General features: G+C 39.1%; 1 protein-coding gene across 1 annotated transcript in view; it reads right to left on the bottom strand.

Annotated features, from left to right (window-relative positions):
• ftz-f1 (ftz transcription factor 1) overlaps positions 1-6,424 on the bottom strand; it is a 31,909-nt gene extending 25,485 nt beyond the window's left edge. Inside the window, exons 1-2 of the mRNA XM_085487065.1 lie at positions 2,580-6,424; positions 1,833-2,507 (exon numbers count right to left, since the gene is read on the bottom strand). Coding sequence (XP_085343191.1) covers positions 1,833-2,507; positions 2,580-3,066 — 1,162 coding nt within the window. The 5' untranslated portion in view covers positions 3,067-6,424. The remainder of the gene's footprint in view (positions 1-1,832; positions 2,508-2,579) is intronic.
• Between the last annotated feature and the right edge of the window lie 14,135 nt (positions 6,425-20,559).

Here is a 20,559-nt window from a genome sequence, read left to right as displayed (position 1 = left end):
GATAAAAGACGAACGCACGCGTTTGCGCTCTCGAAACGTGCCGTTTAGCCGCGCGAGCACGTGCGAACAGAGATATTCCATATAAGAGATAACGCTAAACTCACTTGATATAATATAACGCCGATGACACACACATCGGTGGGAAAACGCAGCGCGCGCGGTGAAAGTAAAAGGCAAAATTATTAAAATGACGCGATGCGGCCGATAAATTACGCGCGATTATGTGCGCGTCGCTCTCTTCTTTCCATGATAACAACAAAAATTTGCAGCAAGAGGAGAACAAAAATGTGCGCCGCTACTTTAGGAATGTTTCTTCTACTCGTCGAAAGGAGCAGAAAAGTTTATAGAAATAAATATATGTCCAAAGATGATTTTTTATTTGAGAAGAAATTATTTTGAGATATTTGAGAATTATTTGCCACTGTTTTGCATTATTAGAAATAATCAAAATAATAGGCAAATTTTTTGCTCATTTCGATGAGTAGAATATATGTTCCTGAAATAGTGACCCACTTTTTCATTACACCCTGTATACGGCATAGATACGCATAAATATTTAATGTACGTATATGTGTGAATTTAAAGATAACATTCTCGCTATATAAACGAAATTTTCCGTTTTGCAAAGATCAACGTACATTATTATGAGCTTATTATCAATTATATGCAAAATTAAAGCAACATTAACTAAGTGTTGCGCTATCATCGCGACCCAGACGATAACATTATCGTATAATTTACTTATCGGACCTAATGTCACCGTTTCTAAAACGTTATGTATATTTTTACCACATGCTATGCGAAAAATGAAAGTTGTGGAAGAGAAATTATAATAATATTTTTCTCGTGACGCAACTATATATGCAACGATTAGGATTCTTAAACTGTATACGTAAAGTATTATTTTTTTATCATATTATAAATATCCGTAGATAAAAAAAAATCTTCTCGCGAGATAGATGTGTTCTTTGCAATTATCAAATTGTAAATCTATAATCGCTCAGATTTAATAAATTATTCAATTTTAACACACTTTTATTTATATCGAAATGCCCAACAATGTTTTACGACAAAATATATTACGCTTGATGGTTTTTAAAACGTTAATATTGGTAATTATTGATACCACTATTCATTTATACTGCAAGTTAGCTTGAATATATCCTTCTTTCATTTTAATTGAATATTTTAACATTAATAATAATATTTTTCTCCCATTTGCGCGTATTTCTGATTATATCGTACATCTTTCGGAGATTATCTTGCAAATTATGTTGTGATAGTGTCAAACGACGCTTATCACTAGCATTATTGAAGATGCAAAATAGTAAGTGTTATAAACATTTTTTATACACAATATATAATAAATTGTCTTTGTAACAGAAAAAGTACTTTAAATTTCAGAGTGCTGTCACGTATTTTCTTTTTGTTATTACCTAATCGTTATAGAATAATTTTGTGATGTGTTTTTGAGAGATTGCATAGAATATTTTTCTCCAATTTACTCGAAATTGTTTTCTCCAACAGTTTATCGTCGTTTTTCTTATCATCTTGCATTTCCAACGTAGGCGTAAAAGTGAATACCTATCGAGCGAACGAACGATCAACGAATGCAAATTTCAAGTCGTTAAATCGGAAGATGCTTACGCCATAAGCGAATGCAAACAAAGCGCGTCTGTTGACATTCGATTCACGTTCAAGTCGCATTCGCTAAGACGAAGCTGTAAAGAAAGTTTCAAATAAACTTGTTTATCTTCTTTTACTTTTCTCACTTGTTCGTTCGTTCTCTCGTATGTATCAAAGTGTTAAAAATTTCAGAAAAAGCAACTCACCCTCGAGCTTCATGCCGACCTCGAGGCACTTTTGAAACCGGCAGAAGGGACATCGCTTCCGCTGCGTCTTGTCGATATGGCAGGACCTCTCAGCGACGCAGGTGTACACCTTCTTGTTCTGGACGGTGCGCTTGAAGAAGCCTTTGCAGGACTCGCACGTGAGTAAACCGTAGTGATAGCCCGAGACCTTGTCGCCGCATACCGGGCACAGCTCCTCGATGATGATGTCCTTGGTATCCGGGAAGTCGGACGGGCAGGGGATCGAGCCGGTGACGACGCCGACCTGGCCTAACCCAGGATGGCAGAGGGTACCACCGCCGCCAGTGGGGACCGCACCGGCGGCGACGTTGCCGCTTCCCGCGGCGGCGACACCAGGTCCTCCGCCGCCTCCGCTGATCCCGACGTTCGCCGTGCCTGGACCACCGCCACCGGACGCACCGGTAGACGCACCGCTGCCGTTGCCGGTGTAGCCGCCGCCTCCTCCTCCTCCTCCTCCTCCTCCTCCGCCGCCGCCGCCACCGCCTCCGTTACCTTCCAGACCGGTAGACGTGCCGCCGCAGGCGCCGTTGCCGCTTCCGGCTCCTGTTGGCGGGAACAGACACGTGTACACCTTCTTGTCGGAGCAAATCTCGAACGCCGAGGACGCGCCGCAGCCGCCGTTACCGCCGCCTCCACCTCTGCCGCCTCCGGCACCGCTGTTACCGCCGCCATTACCGCCACCGCCGCCGCCACCACCACCACCACCACCACCTCCGCCGCCGCCGCCGCCGCCGCCACCCCCCGTAGGGGAGAAAAGACACGAGTAGATCTTTTTGTTACACGGCGAACTGTTGCGCTTGAAGAAACCCTTACAGTTCTCGCACGTAAGCAGGCCGTACTGATAATTGGATATGTCCTTGTGGCCGCACATGGGGCAACGATTGTCCTCTGCGATCTCGTAGAAATTGGACTCGAAGTTGGACATGCTGCCGCCGCCTTGGGACTGCACCGTCTGGCCATGTGCGGACATTTGTTGCTGCTGCTGCGACTGAGTCTGTTGCGGCTGTTGCTGATGGCACATGGGCGACGGCGAGCTCTGGGCGCAATTACCGTAAGGCGACGAGCCGTAATGCGGCTGCGGTTGTTGCTGCGGAGGCTGCTGCCCGGCGGCCTGCGGACTGCCCTGCGGACTCAGGTGGAACGGCGACATGCTCAGGGATATCAGGCCCGAATGTTGCTCCATCTCCAATAACATATCACCACCCTTGCGCGAGAAGCACCGCACGCCGGACGGACGTGCACGTGTATCGGCACATATATAAAGCAACTATCGGAGCAGCTTGTCAGCTCTTCCCTTCTCTCCTTCTCTTTCTCTTTCTCGAATGCGGCCGTTTATTTATTTATCTATTAGGAAATTCTTTTCTTCGCTGGCTAACCACGATGCACAATTTTTGCGCGTACGGTTGATTACTTCGGGAAAGTGAATTAATTCTAATAAATTATATGCGATATTTCTCTATGTATTCCCCGGTTTGGGTTCGTTACGTTCGCGAGAGGAGAAGATTGGTAACGACGCGTCAATTGTTTAACGTTCTCGAAACGCGACCTGGCGCACCCGTTGACGTCGCCATCAATGATGACGATGATGACAACGATGACAACAAATCGGGCACAATTAAGATAAAAAGGAAACGAAACAAAAAAACACACACTCGACTCCTGTTTGCCCGTGGCACGTAAAATATTTATCGATCACCAGAGTCACCCTTTCTCTCTCTCTCTCTCTCTCTCTCTCTCTCTATGTATCTCTTTCCCTCTCACGAATTACACAGATTTATCGAGTAAAATCATCGTACACCACCAAACGTATAAGAGTATACGCGGGTATGCGAACTTCGTCTGTGAGACTTGTTGAAAATGCTACGTCCGAAACATGGTAGTGATATAATTGTCGATATTCGCGCGCGCAAAACATTCGACACTGTCTCGAAAACAGAATAATGGGGAAACAACACACTCCGGTCCGCACTGTAATCCAATTTCGCTTCGAGCACAATGTACAGATGAGATCGTGTTTTATCGGTAATACGTCCGATCCACGAGTGGAGACCTGAATCTGTGTCGATGTCAACAACAATGTGACGCTCTCGATCCGGATTGCACGCGAAGCCGCACTACTACTGACGTGTCAACGCGAGAATAAATCAAGCACTGTGATACTCGATCGAGCAACGTACCGGCACAACACAAGAACGAGCGAGCTGGATATACGCGACGAATCGAAGCTCGACACCGCACGACTTGACAGTTCGCCTATCTGCGTACGACTAGTCGTCTTCTCGGCTCGTTGCCTTCCCGAAGGGCCCACTCTCCCCTCCTCCTACCCTATACTCGGTACATGGAGTAGGTAGGTAGGTAGGTAGGTAGGTAGGTAGGTAGGTAGGTAGGTAGGTAGGTAGGTAGGTAGGTAGGTAGGTAGGTAGGTAGGTAGGTAGGTAGGTAGGTAGGTAGGTAGGTAGAGACCGCCGGGGAGGCCGCCTTTACGGGACACGGCATACGTGACGTATCAGCACGAGCGGTGGTAACAACGTCGTCGTCAACGACGATGACGATCCCAGGGTGTATATCGAATCGTTGCAAACGACCACGATGACTGTATCGACTTCACACTCCCGTTTTCGAGATAAAGCGCGTCGCGACGCTGATGATGACAGACGCGGAGAGCCAGAGCGCGTTATTTTCGAACGAAGAGCGACACGAGTTCTCCTCGAACGCGACGTTTTTTACGATTGACGTATGCCGACGATGATGCCACGACGACGATGCTGATGACGATCACGAGCACGGCGAAGACTGGGAAATTGGGCGAAACCGAATGCACACGGAGAGAGAACGGTGCCGAGGCGCGCACTACTGTCAGGCTCCTTCGGCGTTTCGGTGGGTATAGAGAGAAGGCGCGCGTGTCCCTTTACCGACGGCAACGAGAGGCGAGAAAGAGTGAGATGGAGATGGCCAGGGGGGGAGAAGAGTCCGGGGAGAAAGACAGAGAGAGAACGCGCGCACCGAGTATAACCAACACAGCGCACGGCATAAGTGAAAGTGATTCAGCAGCGCATGCCACCGCGCGCGGCCAGGTACCCGACGCGGAGTGGAGGTGCCTCCTGAGAGAGGTCTGTACGGACGAGAGGGAGGACGAGGGGGGAGGGTCGAGTAGCACGCGGTCGCGGCGGAGAGCAGGCGGATTGCTGCCGCTGGTATTGCCGCGGTCGAAGATACCGCGGTGGGGCAGGGTTTAGGGGAGAGAGCGGCGAGAAGGAGGTTGCGCGACCGATGGCGGGGATGACCTACTTTTGTGGAACCAGGTCTATGTCGGCCGGAGAAATATTGTCCGCGCGTCGTCCGAGTCTTCGGCGTCGTCTTCGACGTTTACAGAGAGTTTCGGAGCAGAATTTTCGATCATGCCGAGTTTCGAAAACGTCGAGCGAAGAAGGCAACCGAGAAAGCGACCGGTGCTGCCGAGTGACGTAAAGTTTCTCGAATCCTCTACCCGACACATTCGTGGAATGCGTCTTTAAGCCGTGTCCTCATCGGAGCAACAACGAGTAACCTTTCGTCGAGATTTCAAGTTTCTTCAAAAAAAGTTGCTAGTTGTTGCTGAAAGTTAAACCGTGTTCTGGAGCAGCAACGAGCAACTTTTTGTTACTGAGAATTCAGTTTCAAACTTTCGGCAAAAACTACCAACTTATTTAAGAAACATAGAACATCGACAAAAAGTTGCTTGTTGTTGCTGAAAGTTCCTTAAACTGCGTCCCCACTGGAGCACCAACATTTCGTCGATGCTCCGTGTTAAGCTGGAGTAACAACGAGGTGAGGACGCGGCTTAAGGAACTTTCAGCAACAATTAGCAACATTTTTAAGAAACATGGAACGTAACAAAAAATTGCTCGTTGTTGCTGCAGTGAGGACACAGCTTAAGACGCGTATCACGAATGTGTTGGGATAGAGAAACTTTTTGTCCGATCCCTAACCAAAGAACCTGCGAAAAAAGGCGACAAAGTCGGAGGCTCTCGCGACTCTTGCTTTCAAAGACGGTATACGAGATAGGATACCGATATCAGATGGAGACAATATCGTCGCAGGTAGAAGCGCGGCGTGTCGCGGCTGGGTCAACAGCAACGCCGTTGGCACTCCCCGGCATCAGCGGCACCGGGGTGTATACGTATAATATGTATACGCGCAGAACAGTGGATGTGCGACGCGGTAAGCGCTCGGTGGGGAGACCTACTGACCTAGTTCGTTGAGAACATGACGCAGCCGCGCGACTCACTCCCTCTCATCATCGTGTACACCCTCTCTCGCGTCTCGCACCCTCCGCAACGCTCTTTCTCCCTCTCTCTCACGCGTTCCTCCGGCTCTACACCCGTCCTCCTCCGTAGATCCTGTCCTTTATCCCCGGACCGTTCCGTCTTTCTTTCGCCTTCTACTCCCTCTTTAGGCCTCCTCTACTCGCGTAGTCTACACCGCGTGAAAAGACGCGATACCTCTTTCTCTCTGTCTCGCTCTGGCCGGCTCCCTTCTCACACCCTCCGTCACTCTCACTTTCTCTCTCCCTCGCACGCTTTTTCACCCCCCCCCCCCGTACCCTTCCTTCCCTCTTTTCCCTCCTCCATCCGCTTCTCCGACTCATTTATTCACTCGCTGACTCTCGCGCTCTTTCTCGTACAAGAGTGACCGAGCGAGCGTTCCTGCCGTACACACACGTGTGCACGTATACATTGATAACGCACGCCGCGCGCCGAGTATCGCAAGCGTGTTGTCATCGACGTTGTCATCGCGTCGGGTGCACCGAGTTTCGAGATTAAGCTCACGTCGCGCGAATTTATGCTAGAAATTCGACCTAGAAATTTCGTAGGGTGACCTCGAAAAGTTCCGCGCGATATCAAAGATGCGCGAGAAAACAATTTTTTTTTTTTTTTTGGCAGCATCCGAGAAAGAATAGTCTACCTACAAAATGTAATTATTACGTCGAGAAAAGCACAACATTTGGACCAGTCGATCCCGATGATAGAATAATTGAATAATCGGCGTTTAATAATACTCTGAAAGAATTGTTTCGGGCCTTCGTTGAAATAATTCCAAAGCGTAACAACACTATAAATGCAAAAGCAAAAGCGTGTAGAAAGCTCGAATAAAGATTTGCATAGAGCGAGAAGCAAAGTGCGAGTCGGGGAAATTGAAAAGCGAGGATGATATGGGTAGAGGATGAACACACAACGTGGTTGAAACGGTAATGGTTAATTCCAGAAACAGAACTCGCGCGTCTTGCGAAATACGCATCCGCTCTTCTCTCTCTCTCCTCCGTTACTTATATACGCTCGTCGGGATATACCACGAAGAGAACGACGACGAGCGTAATATGGATTCGTCGATAAAGGAAGTTACGAAATAAAATGCCGCATCGTCCCATTTTATTATTCCTCGTACAAACTAGCTAGATCGAATCGTCGTGACAATTTTTACCTCGTTGATTAAGCTAATTGCAATACCATATTTTACACCGGGTGAATTTCCTCTTGGAATTTACCCTGAAAATCACATGGTAATCGTGAGATATTTTAATACTAATGTAATGGCTTAATGTTGATAATGTTGATAATAACTTTTTTCAAACCAATTTCAAAATTTGCTACAAGTCCAGATATAAATATTGTTAAAATAGAAATGTAAAACAAAATTTTATCTATTTCCCTATATCGATTATAAATCGAATTATTAGATAAAAGAATATTAATATTTTTTATTATATTGTCTCACAATTACCATAATTTTCAGGGTAAATTCTAAGAAAAAATGCTCTCCCTGTAAAACTACTACTTACATAATAAAATTAATCGAACATACTTTATATTTTTTTGTGGTAGATATTAATATTTTTTATTTTCGCAAATATTAATCAGAAAAACTCTGATCAAATTCTTCCTATACCATATTCATAGGACGAATGCTAAAAGCCTTTGAGTCTTTCACGTCGAAGCGAATTCTCGCGAATAACGTGGATTAATTAATCGAACTAATACAAATAAACGTTAATTGCGCGACGCTCGATTCACGGTATAGAAACTCGACGTACGTACAAATTCCGTAAAAACTGTGTATGTATGCGATCTGAATGAAGCAGGACGCAAACGAGGGCCGTGACTCAAATCTCGCTGGAAAAAAATACAAGCGATCGATTGAACTTCCGCCTCTCATTGTGCGCCGCGCTTCTAAACACCGGTCCTTTGTTCAGACCGGTGCGGATCGGAAGTGAGGTACCTGCCTGAACGAATACATATATACATACATACGCACGCACGCACGTTCACGCATATTATTTCTATCGGATGGCGTGTCTATATACGATAGAGAGGAAAGAGAGGTCCCTCGTCGAGGCGCGCGAAAGAGCAGGCGGAATAAGAATTGTCGCGACACGACGCTGGTGAAACGGATGAAAAAGGGTCAAACGAAAGCGAAAAGGGCCGGCGGCGGCACGGAACGCGTTGCTCGAAAGAACGGAAGCGACGAAAGAAAGTGAAAGCCTCCGGCCGCGCGACCCAGAAACTTTCAGAGTGTGTAAAATCGAATCGTACACGTACAATATTCGGTACAGTCCGTCTGCGTTTCTCTGACGAAGGATTATTTCCTCCCGGATTTTTTTCTCTTCATTCACTCGAGATGTATTCGCGTTAATTATCGCAACGTACAATAATGTATGTGTGTTTTCGGTCGTGGATAATTAATTGCGACACTCTCATCGCGAGAATCGGACGAAATCGTTTCACTTTCGAGTGTCGCGTTTTCGCTGCACGATTGCACCGCGTTATGCAACGCCTGCATCCGTATTACGGCATCGGGTGTAATTTCGAGTTGATAAAAATTAAAAAAAAAAGAGAGAGAGGGGGAGAAAAAAAAGAAAGAAAGAACGCCCCGTTCTTCTCGTTATTCACTGTCGGTGAAAAATTTGGTCGATTTGCACACAAAGTGTCATATATACATTCGTCATTGCGTAACGCGGTCCAATTGCACGCTCCAATTAATGATAATATCGTTTAACGCGCCGGCGACAGAGTCACGTCGAGCTCGCGCACGTGGAGGCTTCCTCCTTCGTCGGTGCAACGAATGCGACCGGTCTACGTCGTCGTTATCGCGAACGATTAATAGAGTGTAGAAGGGAAAATAATTATGGACGAGCCGGCGCGTGAAATGTAAGTATATCGCGCGGTTTTTCTCTATTTTTCGTATAACCGACGAGGCTTCGGAGCAGTCGCGCGAAGTCCTTTTACCCGTATAGGCTGAAATGATATGCGGCCATTATCGGTGTTGCGCTATTTCTGGGTCAATTAGCATCGCGATGATATCCTTTAAACGGCCCCGTGGGCGAGAGCGAATTCGCCGACGACCGTCGATTATCGTCGCGATGATGCTCTTCTAGAGCGATTCTTGAAAAACTATATATGTATAACGCACACCTTGAAACGTTGTAATGAAAGTCTGAAATTCCTGCCGCAAAATAATATGTTCCAATTTGCCGGAACGATCTTGACCTAGTTATCGGTGGTGTAAAATGAAACGTGAGTTCTGTCTCTTTTTCTCTCTCTCTCTCTCTCTCTCTCTCCTAAGAAAATAGAAAAGATTTGTGTTTATCGCGCGGATATTAGATAATTTAGACCTCATGAAAAAGAATATACGATATCTCTATCGAATAGAAAGATATAGCATTTTATCTTTCATCGAGAAAAAAATGCGTAAATGTGTAATAGCGATAATCGAATGTGTCCAATGTCGTTTGATAGATTCAAATTGTCTTTTTAAAATGAGAAACGTCGAGCTCTAATGCTTTAAAGTAGAGCATTGAAATAATTTACTGCAACGAGACAATGTAAATCGCGGTTAAACTGATTGCAAGATGCATAGTAAAAGATAAAGAAAAAAAAAGAAGTAAACCAGATTCAGAAACTCAAAGGACTTTGGACTTGTTCTGAATTGATATAATTTAGGTCATGGAAAACATCGCGTAATGTCTAGCACTCATCGGCATATTGGAAAAATATGCGCTGCTAGTCTTTTTTTTTTTTTTTTTTTCTTCACCGAGGATAAAATATTAACGGATTAATAATAAATTCAATTTGCGACAAAGTTGAAATCGTGGGCATTTTTGCCTGCGCAACGAGAGAGTTATTATGTTAAACAACAATCTCTGCATTCCGAATTAGGCCACCGAGATGACTTTACTCGGACTAGAATCATGCGATTGAGAGATACATCGAGATAATATACATACATATATGCGTCATTAAAACGAAGGAGTATATGGGAAGGACGATTCCGATAAGAGAGCTCGTTTCTCTGGAATACCGCAACGCGATTATTCTTACAGGTTTGGATCATAGCTTGTAATATTCGTCGCGAGGATTATACGAGCGCGTACTGGTGTCTCTCTCTCTCTGTCTCTTTCTCTCTCGCTCGCCATCAACAGCGTGTCTCGGTGTGTGAAGTGTGCCAAGGCCTACCCCCACTTTGCAATCTCATTTTCGAAACTAAAAGTAAAATCTAACCGATTGTGTGTGCTGTTACACGACGTATTATCGTAACGCATATTTCTGTCGCATTGACGGAGAGAGGAATTCCTTTGTCGCTTACGAAAATCCGGATTAACAAAATGAATCACACGTTTGAAAACCACGTCGATTCAATATTACGAAAATCCGCAAGATAATAAACAAATACCACGACACTGACAGAAAACTGCTTTTTTTTCTCTCAACTGTCATCGATTATTTAGCGAATATGTGACGTTTCGCATGTTATTTTGTACAATCGAATGGCCAGGACCTATATTTGTTTAACCCACATTTGCCAAATGTTTCGAGTAAAAATGACAATTTTTCAGCCGTCCAAGCGGCAATAATTAAATGTTTATACGTAGCAAATATTTAGGCAAACCCCCCGCTGTCAAACTACTCAAAGCGAGCCATTTCCGAAAAAAGCTTGGATCGCGATACGCGTGACCTATTTCCCAAATTCGATCCGCCTCTGTGTTCTTGCGAGAAAGATTTCGCAAAAATCACCGCTCTCTTTATCTCGCTTTCGAAAAGCGAGAGCAAGAGGGCGAACGGGCGATAAAAAGCGAGACGGGATGTAGAAGGGCAGACGAAAAGAGACAGAGAGAGAAAGAAAGAGAGTTTCATCCACGAAACGCGAATCGCCGTTTTGCAGGCCAGTTCGCACGTCCTTGACACATTTACCTACATAGAGTATATCGCGAGATAGAGTATATCACGTTCTGGTGTTACTAGTGACGTATCTATGCGTGCATGCGCGTCTTTTGCATATACATATATATATATATATATATATATATATATATATATATATATATATATATATGTGCGTGCACGCGCGCACCGCGATGCATCGACAGATCTTTGCTGTTGGAAAGAGTATCGCAAACTGCGCCTGCGCTTATTTGCGCGAATATGTTATTACATTACGGTTAGTGAGAGGAAGAGTAAGAGAAAAACATGAGCGTATGAAAAGATCGTTTGAGAACTCTATCGCCACTCCTTTCATCCGCGTATACAGTTTCATGTTTCAACTCGCAATCGATTTCTTCTAGACGAAAATGTCAAACTGTTGATGATGACGGTCTTTGATTATAAGTTTATCGAAATTTAAAGATATTATTGCCCATTAGCCTAATTTGATCGATTATGGATACGCAAGCGAGACGCAGAAATTGCTCTTGCAAATACAAAATTATTTGTTTTATTGCTCTTTGAATAATTTGAAAAAAATGCGCACAATTTCTCTGTAATTATAATCTAACTTGAAATTTTCAATATAGCAACATTTCGCACGAAGCTCGCGTGTAATACTTAAGAAATATGTTTCTTAATTATATATTGTGAATTTAAAAAAAAATTTAAATCTTGATTTTTATATTCTTCTTTGTAAAAATACAACACATATTAAATGAGTTTCTGCGTCCCGTCGTCCCTTATTTTTATTGCGTATCTACGTACATATAGCAGAAGACTGTAATTCATGATTATCGCAAAGAATTGACAAAATGAGTATAAATGAGTATAATTTGCAAAAGTTCAAAAGAAAACCTGCAAATGAAGGTATTTGAAATATTTCTCAATGTTTCCTATTAAACCTTTTTGGTGCGTATAGACAATTTTTTGTGTCAGATTCTTTTCTTCATTTTTCACAGTTTCTATTTCTTGTCCAAATATTTTGAAACTTATGTCAAAAAAAGATGTGTCAGCTAAGTTCTGCAAAACTATTAGCAGCCAAATACTCTTTTAAATTGCTTCTTGTCTAACAATATATTTTTTAATACCAATAATATCGAAATTTAAAAAAATCAATAAATAATTTTTTTTCCAATAAAACACACATAATAAAGTAAAACTTTTAAGGATTATAATATTACTAAAAAAATATCATTAAACAAGAAGCAACAAGTATTAAGTAAATAGTATGCAATAAATACTGCTTATTGGAATTATTAATAAATATTTTTAATTAAAAATAATGTTTGCTATTTCTATTCATTATAAAAAATTTCTAAAAGCTTTTTATCTTTTCTATCTAAGAATTTTTTTCATTTCCAATTTTATATTACGAAAAAATAGAAAGTAAAAAAACGAACAAGATAGAGAGATATTCAAAATAATTTCCTTTTTGCCGCATCAAAAGATAATGTAAAAATTAATTTTCCGTAAATAATGTGCAATTCCAGATCATTATAATAATTCGAAATTACAAATAATTGTAATTTTAGTATGACAATTATATTACAATACGTATGTCTATGGAGGTGTGTCTAATTTAAAATAGTCATTCGATTCTACAATTAAATGAAATATAACGCCGCAAAAAAACCTTTAAAAAAAGTTACAATTTAGAAGCAAAATCAATGTTTATAAAATACTTCTGTTTCTCTTCTAGTGCCGACATTTGTAGAAAGTTGAGATGCAATATATACCTAGCACGATCTTCCCTTTTTTTCCAACAACTCTTTTCAATGGCTGTCGTTATATTATTTAAAAAAACATTTTAGCATTTTATGGCTTAGCTATAAATTAAAAGGCTGTCAATTCTGAAGGGAAATTATGGTTTCGACAATAGAAGAATGGAGACCCCATATGCTATAAGAATGCGAGTTAATTGTTCTTTCTATTATTCACTCGTGAAAGTAGGACTTTTTTTAGTATTGAGATATTCTTTTATTATTAGGATATCAAGGCTATATTTTATCTGTAATTCACTCGCCGAGTTGAAATGAAGTGTTTTTAAAAGCTGTAAAATGTCGAAATATTGAAAAGACGTGCATTCAGTTATGTCAAATCAACTTGCTCCCCATGGAGCAAAGAAAGAGTCTAAAAAAAAAAAAAAAGAAAAAAGTTTTCGCTGTCATCAGCATAAAATTATTTTCTACTTGACATCTATATATCATTTCATTTTGAATTATTTAGTATCATCTTATTAGATGAATTATATTTGAATTAATTAAGCATTATCTTATCAAAATATAGATGAATTATATTTAATATAATTAAGCATTATCTTATCAAAATAATAATCCGAGAAACGACAAATTCGTTTTTTTATGCGAAATATTTCATGATATGTACTAATATATTTACTTTACATATATCTAATTAAATTTGCAAAGAGTATTAATTGTTTAATTTTGAATGAATATTTTTATTTCTATTTGAAAATGTCATATTCAAAAATAAAAATAATATGATTTGAAGCCATTAATAGCTTAATAGAATTATTTTCTTAAATTGAAGAAAAAAATGTAATTAATTTCTAATTTTGACAGTTCTGTAAAACACGTACGCACTCCTCTACATGCAATGTTCAAGCAAATTGTGCATTCGATTCACGTAATTTCAGCGTAACTTTACGTGCACGCGACATGATATCCGGCAATTACAACGAGAGTTTATTGCATGCCTTATAAACCTGTCCTTTTTTTCGGTGATCGCGATTAAAGAAAGCCAAAGATAGTCTTGGCCTTGACCGAAAAATTATTTGATACGATTACGAGAATCTGATAGTCGCGGTGAAAACAAAAAGAGGATATATTGCTTGAAATAAAACTCGTTTCTACTCTTACGACCGTGTAAAATGCGAGTATCCTGCGCAGGAGCTCGTACAGGATAATTCTCAAGGTTGTAAAGAGATATACGCGAGAGAGACGCTACGAAAGGTAAGATCAATAATAATGATCAGCGATCGTAATGACCAGTAATTTACCTGAGAAATAATTCCGGTCGAGCTGAAAGGAGCAAGGTGAGTTGGACGTGCAACAAAGTACATAAGTATGTATCCCAGAGAAATGAATTTATAAAGTTTTACATTTTTCAACATGTATTTATGAAGCTTATTTCTTTTATCTTATTAAGGTTGCTCTCCTAATTCGGCTAAACTTAAATTTTATATTAGATATGTCGAAAAGCAGTCGATTTTAAAATATGTATGATAATATTCAGAACAAAACACACTAATGTAGCGCACTAATGTGCGCGATATGCAAAATCGACGACGTGCCAAAAACGAGTCCATCCCCGCCGTACTTTACGCAAATACCTGACGATTTCGCGAGATGTTATGACGTCGCCGATGTATCGTTTGTCACTAATTGCACACGATGTTACGCATGCGAGCACGTGTTAATCTCCGTCAGCATTGCGTTATAAGAAGTCGTTCACGATTTGGGCAATCCGTCATTTATCAACGACATAAATCACTTTCAGTTGAGTAAAATTAACGCGTTAGCAGTTCTAAAACCTTCAGACATTCGTCATAGACTGAAGAAGCAGTTTAATTAGACTTGTGACGTGATAGCATTATAATTAAAAATTCATTATCTAAAAAAGATATATTTAAGTAAAATATGTACACAATAATATCGTACACTGAAAAAATTTATTGAATTCGAATAAATATTTTTCAATATTAATAAATCATTTATTTGGAACTAATAATATTGATGTGAAAAAATATTTATTTTATATAACAAAATTCTTTTCAAAACAGAAATATTTATTTGTTTCAAATAAATGATTTATTAGGGAGTAATGAAATAAATATTTATTAATTTAATATTTTTTTAGTGATAATATTTTAATATATTCTTTAGCAAAAATAATTTTTGCTTACAATTAGATACGAGTACTTAGTACATTTTTTATTTATTTTGAAAATGTTGTGTCACGTAAATTGTTTTTAATCGATGTTTTAAATAATAAAAATTAGATAGACATAAATACGACAATAAAAATTAATGATTTCAAGCAAAAAGAAAATGAAAATATAAAAAGTGTAACATCAATATATTCATATTATTTTTTTCATATATGTAAATTTCATATCGTATTTTTTTCTTAAATATAAATAAAAAAAAATATTTTTTCTATTAAAAATTTCTGAAAAAACATGAATAACCTATTGCATAATAATTAGAGTGCCCCAGTGATTGAAGCACAAAGAAATGGTGTTGCCTTATTGTAAATTGATCGAAAGCGACCGCAACGACCGTATGAAATAACAAGTTATATTAACCAGAGATTCTCCGGATCAAGTATCTCTCTCTCTTTCTCTACAGCTGTAGGCAGTGTGACGGATATAGCGATCTCTCAAGCCGGTTCAAACGATGAATGGGCGAAGAAAGTCTTTCGCTCTCGTTCACCAGCCGGTCTTTGCACGCTATCGCCGTGATTCTATCCTTCTCTATCTCTGTCTTTTTCTCCCCCGAGACAGTCGCACGCGCGAAAAGTGGCTCGTCCGCTTTTACTTTCCGCGGCGGCGACTTTCGTTGGCAATGGTACTAGTTACAGCTGTTACGTCGAGCGGTTACGCGGCAAAGACGCGAGACGTTCGCTCTCGACTCGACTTGGCTCGGAGTGGAACCGAGAGTGAGGTAAGCCGCAACTCTCTTCCTTTTTCTTTCACTCTCTCCTCTTCTCGCTGTCGATTATACCGAGACATTCTCGCTTGCACTTTCGCTCGAGAGCGAGCTGCTGTGTGCAATGCCAAGCCTTGCTCCTCTCTCTTTTCTTTATCAATCTCTACGAATCGCTTCTCGTGACGCGAGCACGCGTACGTTCGCACCTCATTTTCCAAATCTCTGTTAACCCTTGAAGGACACATCTAGGTCATTCATGTCCAATCAATTTTTTTTATCAGCGCTTGTATTATAAATGTAGTATTATATATATATATATATTAGGAGAGAGAGAGAGAGAGAGAGAAGAGGGAGAAGTGCGATATAAAATAGAATATGAATAAAATCCATTTGCTTTTGTTCTGCATGTTGCGATAAAATAATAAAAGAAAATTATTTCGATTTTAAACCTATATGATTATGCTTCCTGAAGATATAAACTATTACATGTTTCTAGAGTTAATTTTTTCTTATAAACGATCTGAATAATCTAGATGCTAAATTAGAATGTCATTAAGTGTCAGCTGTGCGATGAGAAAATTATCATATGATATTATTCGGTCCATCTCACATTTAACACTTATCGCTTTCCACTATCTTTCCTAATCTCTCATCATATATTATATTCACAAATTAAATATATAAATGTGTATATAAAATGTGAAAGGAGAATTAACTAGATAAAGAAATTTATCGATAATTTCGACGATGTCGGAACGACGAAAATGTCTGCTCTATTTTGGGTCGCTAGGGTATAAATTGCTTCCCCCGCGATCATTTCCGGGTCAAGGGTATCTCGAACTAGAATCACGACATTCAATGTAATTTGATTTTTTTGCTGGTCAATTTTGGGATTTTCCACCTTACTTCTATATGCAATTTTTTTGTGAAAATAAAATTTTTTATTCAAGTTTTAGTGACGGAAAATTGCAACACATTCCGTGCGATTTTCAATGCGCGCATATAAATGTCCGCGTATAAAAAAAACATAATTATTAAGAAGATAAGATATAATAATTATATATCCGCGATGCAAATACATAATGGTAATGTTAATTGCGCCGTAATGAGAAAAAAACTGTAGCACACATCGTTGAATCATAAAAGTGATTAATTAGAAAACGATCTTTAACTTATAAACTGTACACAGGGTGTCTCAAAGTTATCACACCATCGGCTAAACAAATTTTCTTGAGATAAAATTTCTAATAAACGAAATATCAAGGCTATAAATTCAATTTTAAAATGGATATACTTTTAAGTTTATCCAATGTTCCCGTTTTTAAACAGATATTGAAATTATTTCTCATTGTTCCATTTTTCTGTTTAATTAATCTGTGATGTTACACGCTGATAAAATATATTGTTGTAATATGTGCCGACAATAATAACAGTAACATAAAGATATTATAGAATATTGACATTAAAACGCAATGTGCAGCAAGCTATCAAAGCTGTCATATGAAGTATGTCATAGGTGAATGATATCTGTCATATGGTAAAATGTTCTCCTTTACCGTATAAAATAAAATACACATTAAATCAATGTATTCAGCCTTTTCTTTAGCAAAAAAAAATTTTTTAATTATTTACTAAATGTATTAATTAAAATTTGGTCATCTTTCCTATCATTCTTAGGCAAAAAATGAATCTGCAGGTATAATTTTTCGTAAAAATAGCCCCTTAACAATTTGTTATTTTTAAAAGAAAATACGATCACAGTTTAAAATCACATCTATATTTTAGACGAAGGATTCTTATATATTATAAAAATGAATATCTGAGATAATTTTTATTAAACTAACTGGCATTGAAATTATTGAATCATCTTTCCCTTATTAAAGAAAACTTTCTTAAAATTTAATTGTATAATATTTCGTGTCAAGTGCCAATCATTTCTCAAATGGGTCTCTTCATTACGTCTTTGCGTAAATATTTATCATGTATTAAATATCGAGGATCATATGTTTTTGACATACACTTTCGCGCAATCTCGTGCGAAGGTTTGCGAGGGCGGACATGCAACTAGATCAAGTTGAAAAGTTCGGAGCGTCGAGGAAGGACGGTGTCCAAGACGAGGTCAGCCGCGTCATTTGTTGCCTGTTATTTTTAGCGCGGCGTTGGAAGAAAAAAGAGAGAGAGAGAAAGAGAAGACATTTTTACCCTGAATTATTATTACTATATCGGTCGTCGGAGCGAAAGGCGGACGAAGGATAAGTAAAAGAAATTAAATCAATGGGCACTTTGAAACAATTCGACGAAAAGGCGAAACAAGCAATGAAAATCGAGAGGAAATGAAAGAAAAGTAGGCCGAAAAAGAGATAAATAGAAAAAGAGAGGAGATATTAGGAAATCGATTCTGTTCTGGGATTAAACCCTCAGAAGACGAGAGATTACGCACGGTAATGAAAAAATTGAGACGAATCGATATATTGCAAATAAGGCAATTTCGAGGTTCCAGGAAGAGAAAAAGGGTGGGATGGAGTCGTCTTTTATGGATCTTTCACTATATAATCGTGCGGTTAATACACGCTTTATCAAAGGCGATAATACAGATGATAACGGTATGTAGGTCAGTTTGATACAAGTGACCTGATTTCTGGTTGGCACCAATGTTACCAGCAAGATCCGCATGCGTGCCGTCGACGCCAACGCTACGCGTCTCACTCTTTCTTTCTATATACATATATATATATATATATATATATATATATATATGTGTGCGTGCGTGTATGTAGTACTCGCTAAGCGTAATTCTGACCGCGTACCCACGTGCTCGTCGAGATCTATACACATTCCACGTACCCTAAGGTGACACGCCCCTGCGTGTCTCGGCGACAAGATCTCACTACAAGGTGCTCTTGTGAAAAAATCGAAATCATTTCGCTTCGACAAAGTTGGAGGCAAAATGAAAAGTAATAAACTATTTTCTATCGCAATACCAAATTTTGTAGCTTTCATTATTTATGCATTCTTCCAGATACAACGCTGAAAATTGTCTATCATGGTTTATATTTAAAGAATATTTGAATCAGAGTTTAATCTTTGATTAATATTTATCACAATAAAAAATATTAATAATCTACCACACTAAGATATAAATATAAATATGTTCGATTTATTTTACTATATTCATATTTTTTATTGTTATAAATATTAATTAGAGAAACTCTTATCAAATTCTTTCTATATTATATTATTCTATTCATAATTTTCGGGGTAAATTCTAAGAGAAAATTCTCTCTGTGTAGAGATGCAAATACATCATAAAATTTAGATTAAGTCTTATCAAGAGTTGATCTTGAAAAAGATGTTCAAACTTTTTCAATAAGAAACAATTATATTAAAAAGTTTTTTAAGAAGAAATGTTGCCTGAAATTTGAAAATACTTTGTATAAAAACTAAAGTCGGCTTCGTGCGAGCATACAAGATCTCAATATTCAGGTATATAGATTTGATACTCTTGCGATACAATTGAATTTTTGTTCGCCTATTTTGAATCGTACTCTGCTTGTGTTACATACGACGTGAAAATCTCATAAATCACTATGATTATTCATGCGGAACAATGAATATAATCTTTGACAAATTATTATACTATACTAAATATATATTATAAAAATACAGCTCTACTTAAAATTAATTTTAGACAGCAATATTAAAGTTGAAAAAAAATAATAAGCTCATTATTTTACACGCAAGACCATATAAATATTCTCATTCTGTTATTTCACGTCCGATAAAACTTCTTCAAATGTGTCAATGATTATTTCAATAATAATAACACACCGTTTAACGTTTGAATGTGTATAATACACACATACAGTCTCTTTAAACTTTATAAATATTCTGTAAACGCACCTTTGTTCTCTGCCAAAACGATATACTACTTTGTATTCACAAAACTCTATTCTTTATTCATGATGTATGTGTGGACTACATAAATTACCACGTTAATTATAATGCGCATAACGAAAGTGCGGGTCAATCATTTCTCCACGGCGTTATGTTAATTGATTTTATTACGACATCAATTTTGTCATTCTCGATGGAGGTAAATACGTATCGCGGCTCTTGTAACACGGTCGTGTAACATTGTGAATGCTATGTTTGTTCTGCATGATAAGGCAATTAATCACACGCATAAATTTCCGTCATATTTTTACCGGAAAATGTTTTGAGAGGCATCGATAACAACTTGGCGAAGTTATGACAACAATGCTAGCTAAATCTTCAAAAATGTAACACCAAATGAAACGCGTTAACTTTTACTAAAAAAAAAAAATTAAAAATTAGTGGAATTCTTTCGAAATATCTCGCGAAACTTGTTTTTCATACGAATGACAATTAAACTTAAACACCACTTCGGAAATCATTTATTATCGAGAAAACAAGAAATTGTCGAAGAACAGCGAATGTGGCGAGATTGAATTTACTTGTCGCGAAATTCCAAAAAATCCGAGCAAAGTATCTCTCCGTTTTAATTATTTATTTTCTATAGACAATATCGGTTAATGCAGTTTTCGTGTTTGGGGCGCGTTTTGCGTGAATTGCGTCTCATGTCGTATTACGCATTCTATATTGTTTTGTTGTTGTGCGTAGCGAGAGACACGACAGAGCGCGCCTTGCCAGCCAGCATGAATTAATTCGCTTGACCTATTTACCCGATGCACTTGGACCACCTTGTACTACCGACACTCATATACATCCCCCCATGTGCGCGTGTGCGCGTACGTGTGGTGA

Source organism: Nylanderia fulva, unplaced genomic scaffold, assembly GCF_048542155.1.
Source record: "Nylanderia fulva isolate GAGA-0341 unplaced genomic scaffold, ASM4854215v1 Scaffold5, whole genome shotgun sequence".
Lineage (NCBI taxonomy): Eukaryota > Metazoa > Arthropoda > Insecta > Hymenoptera > Formicidae > Nylanderia > Nylanderia fulva.
The sequence above is the reverse complement of the archived record's forward strand: the minus strand, read 5'-3'. Positions and strand labels throughout refer to the sequence as shown.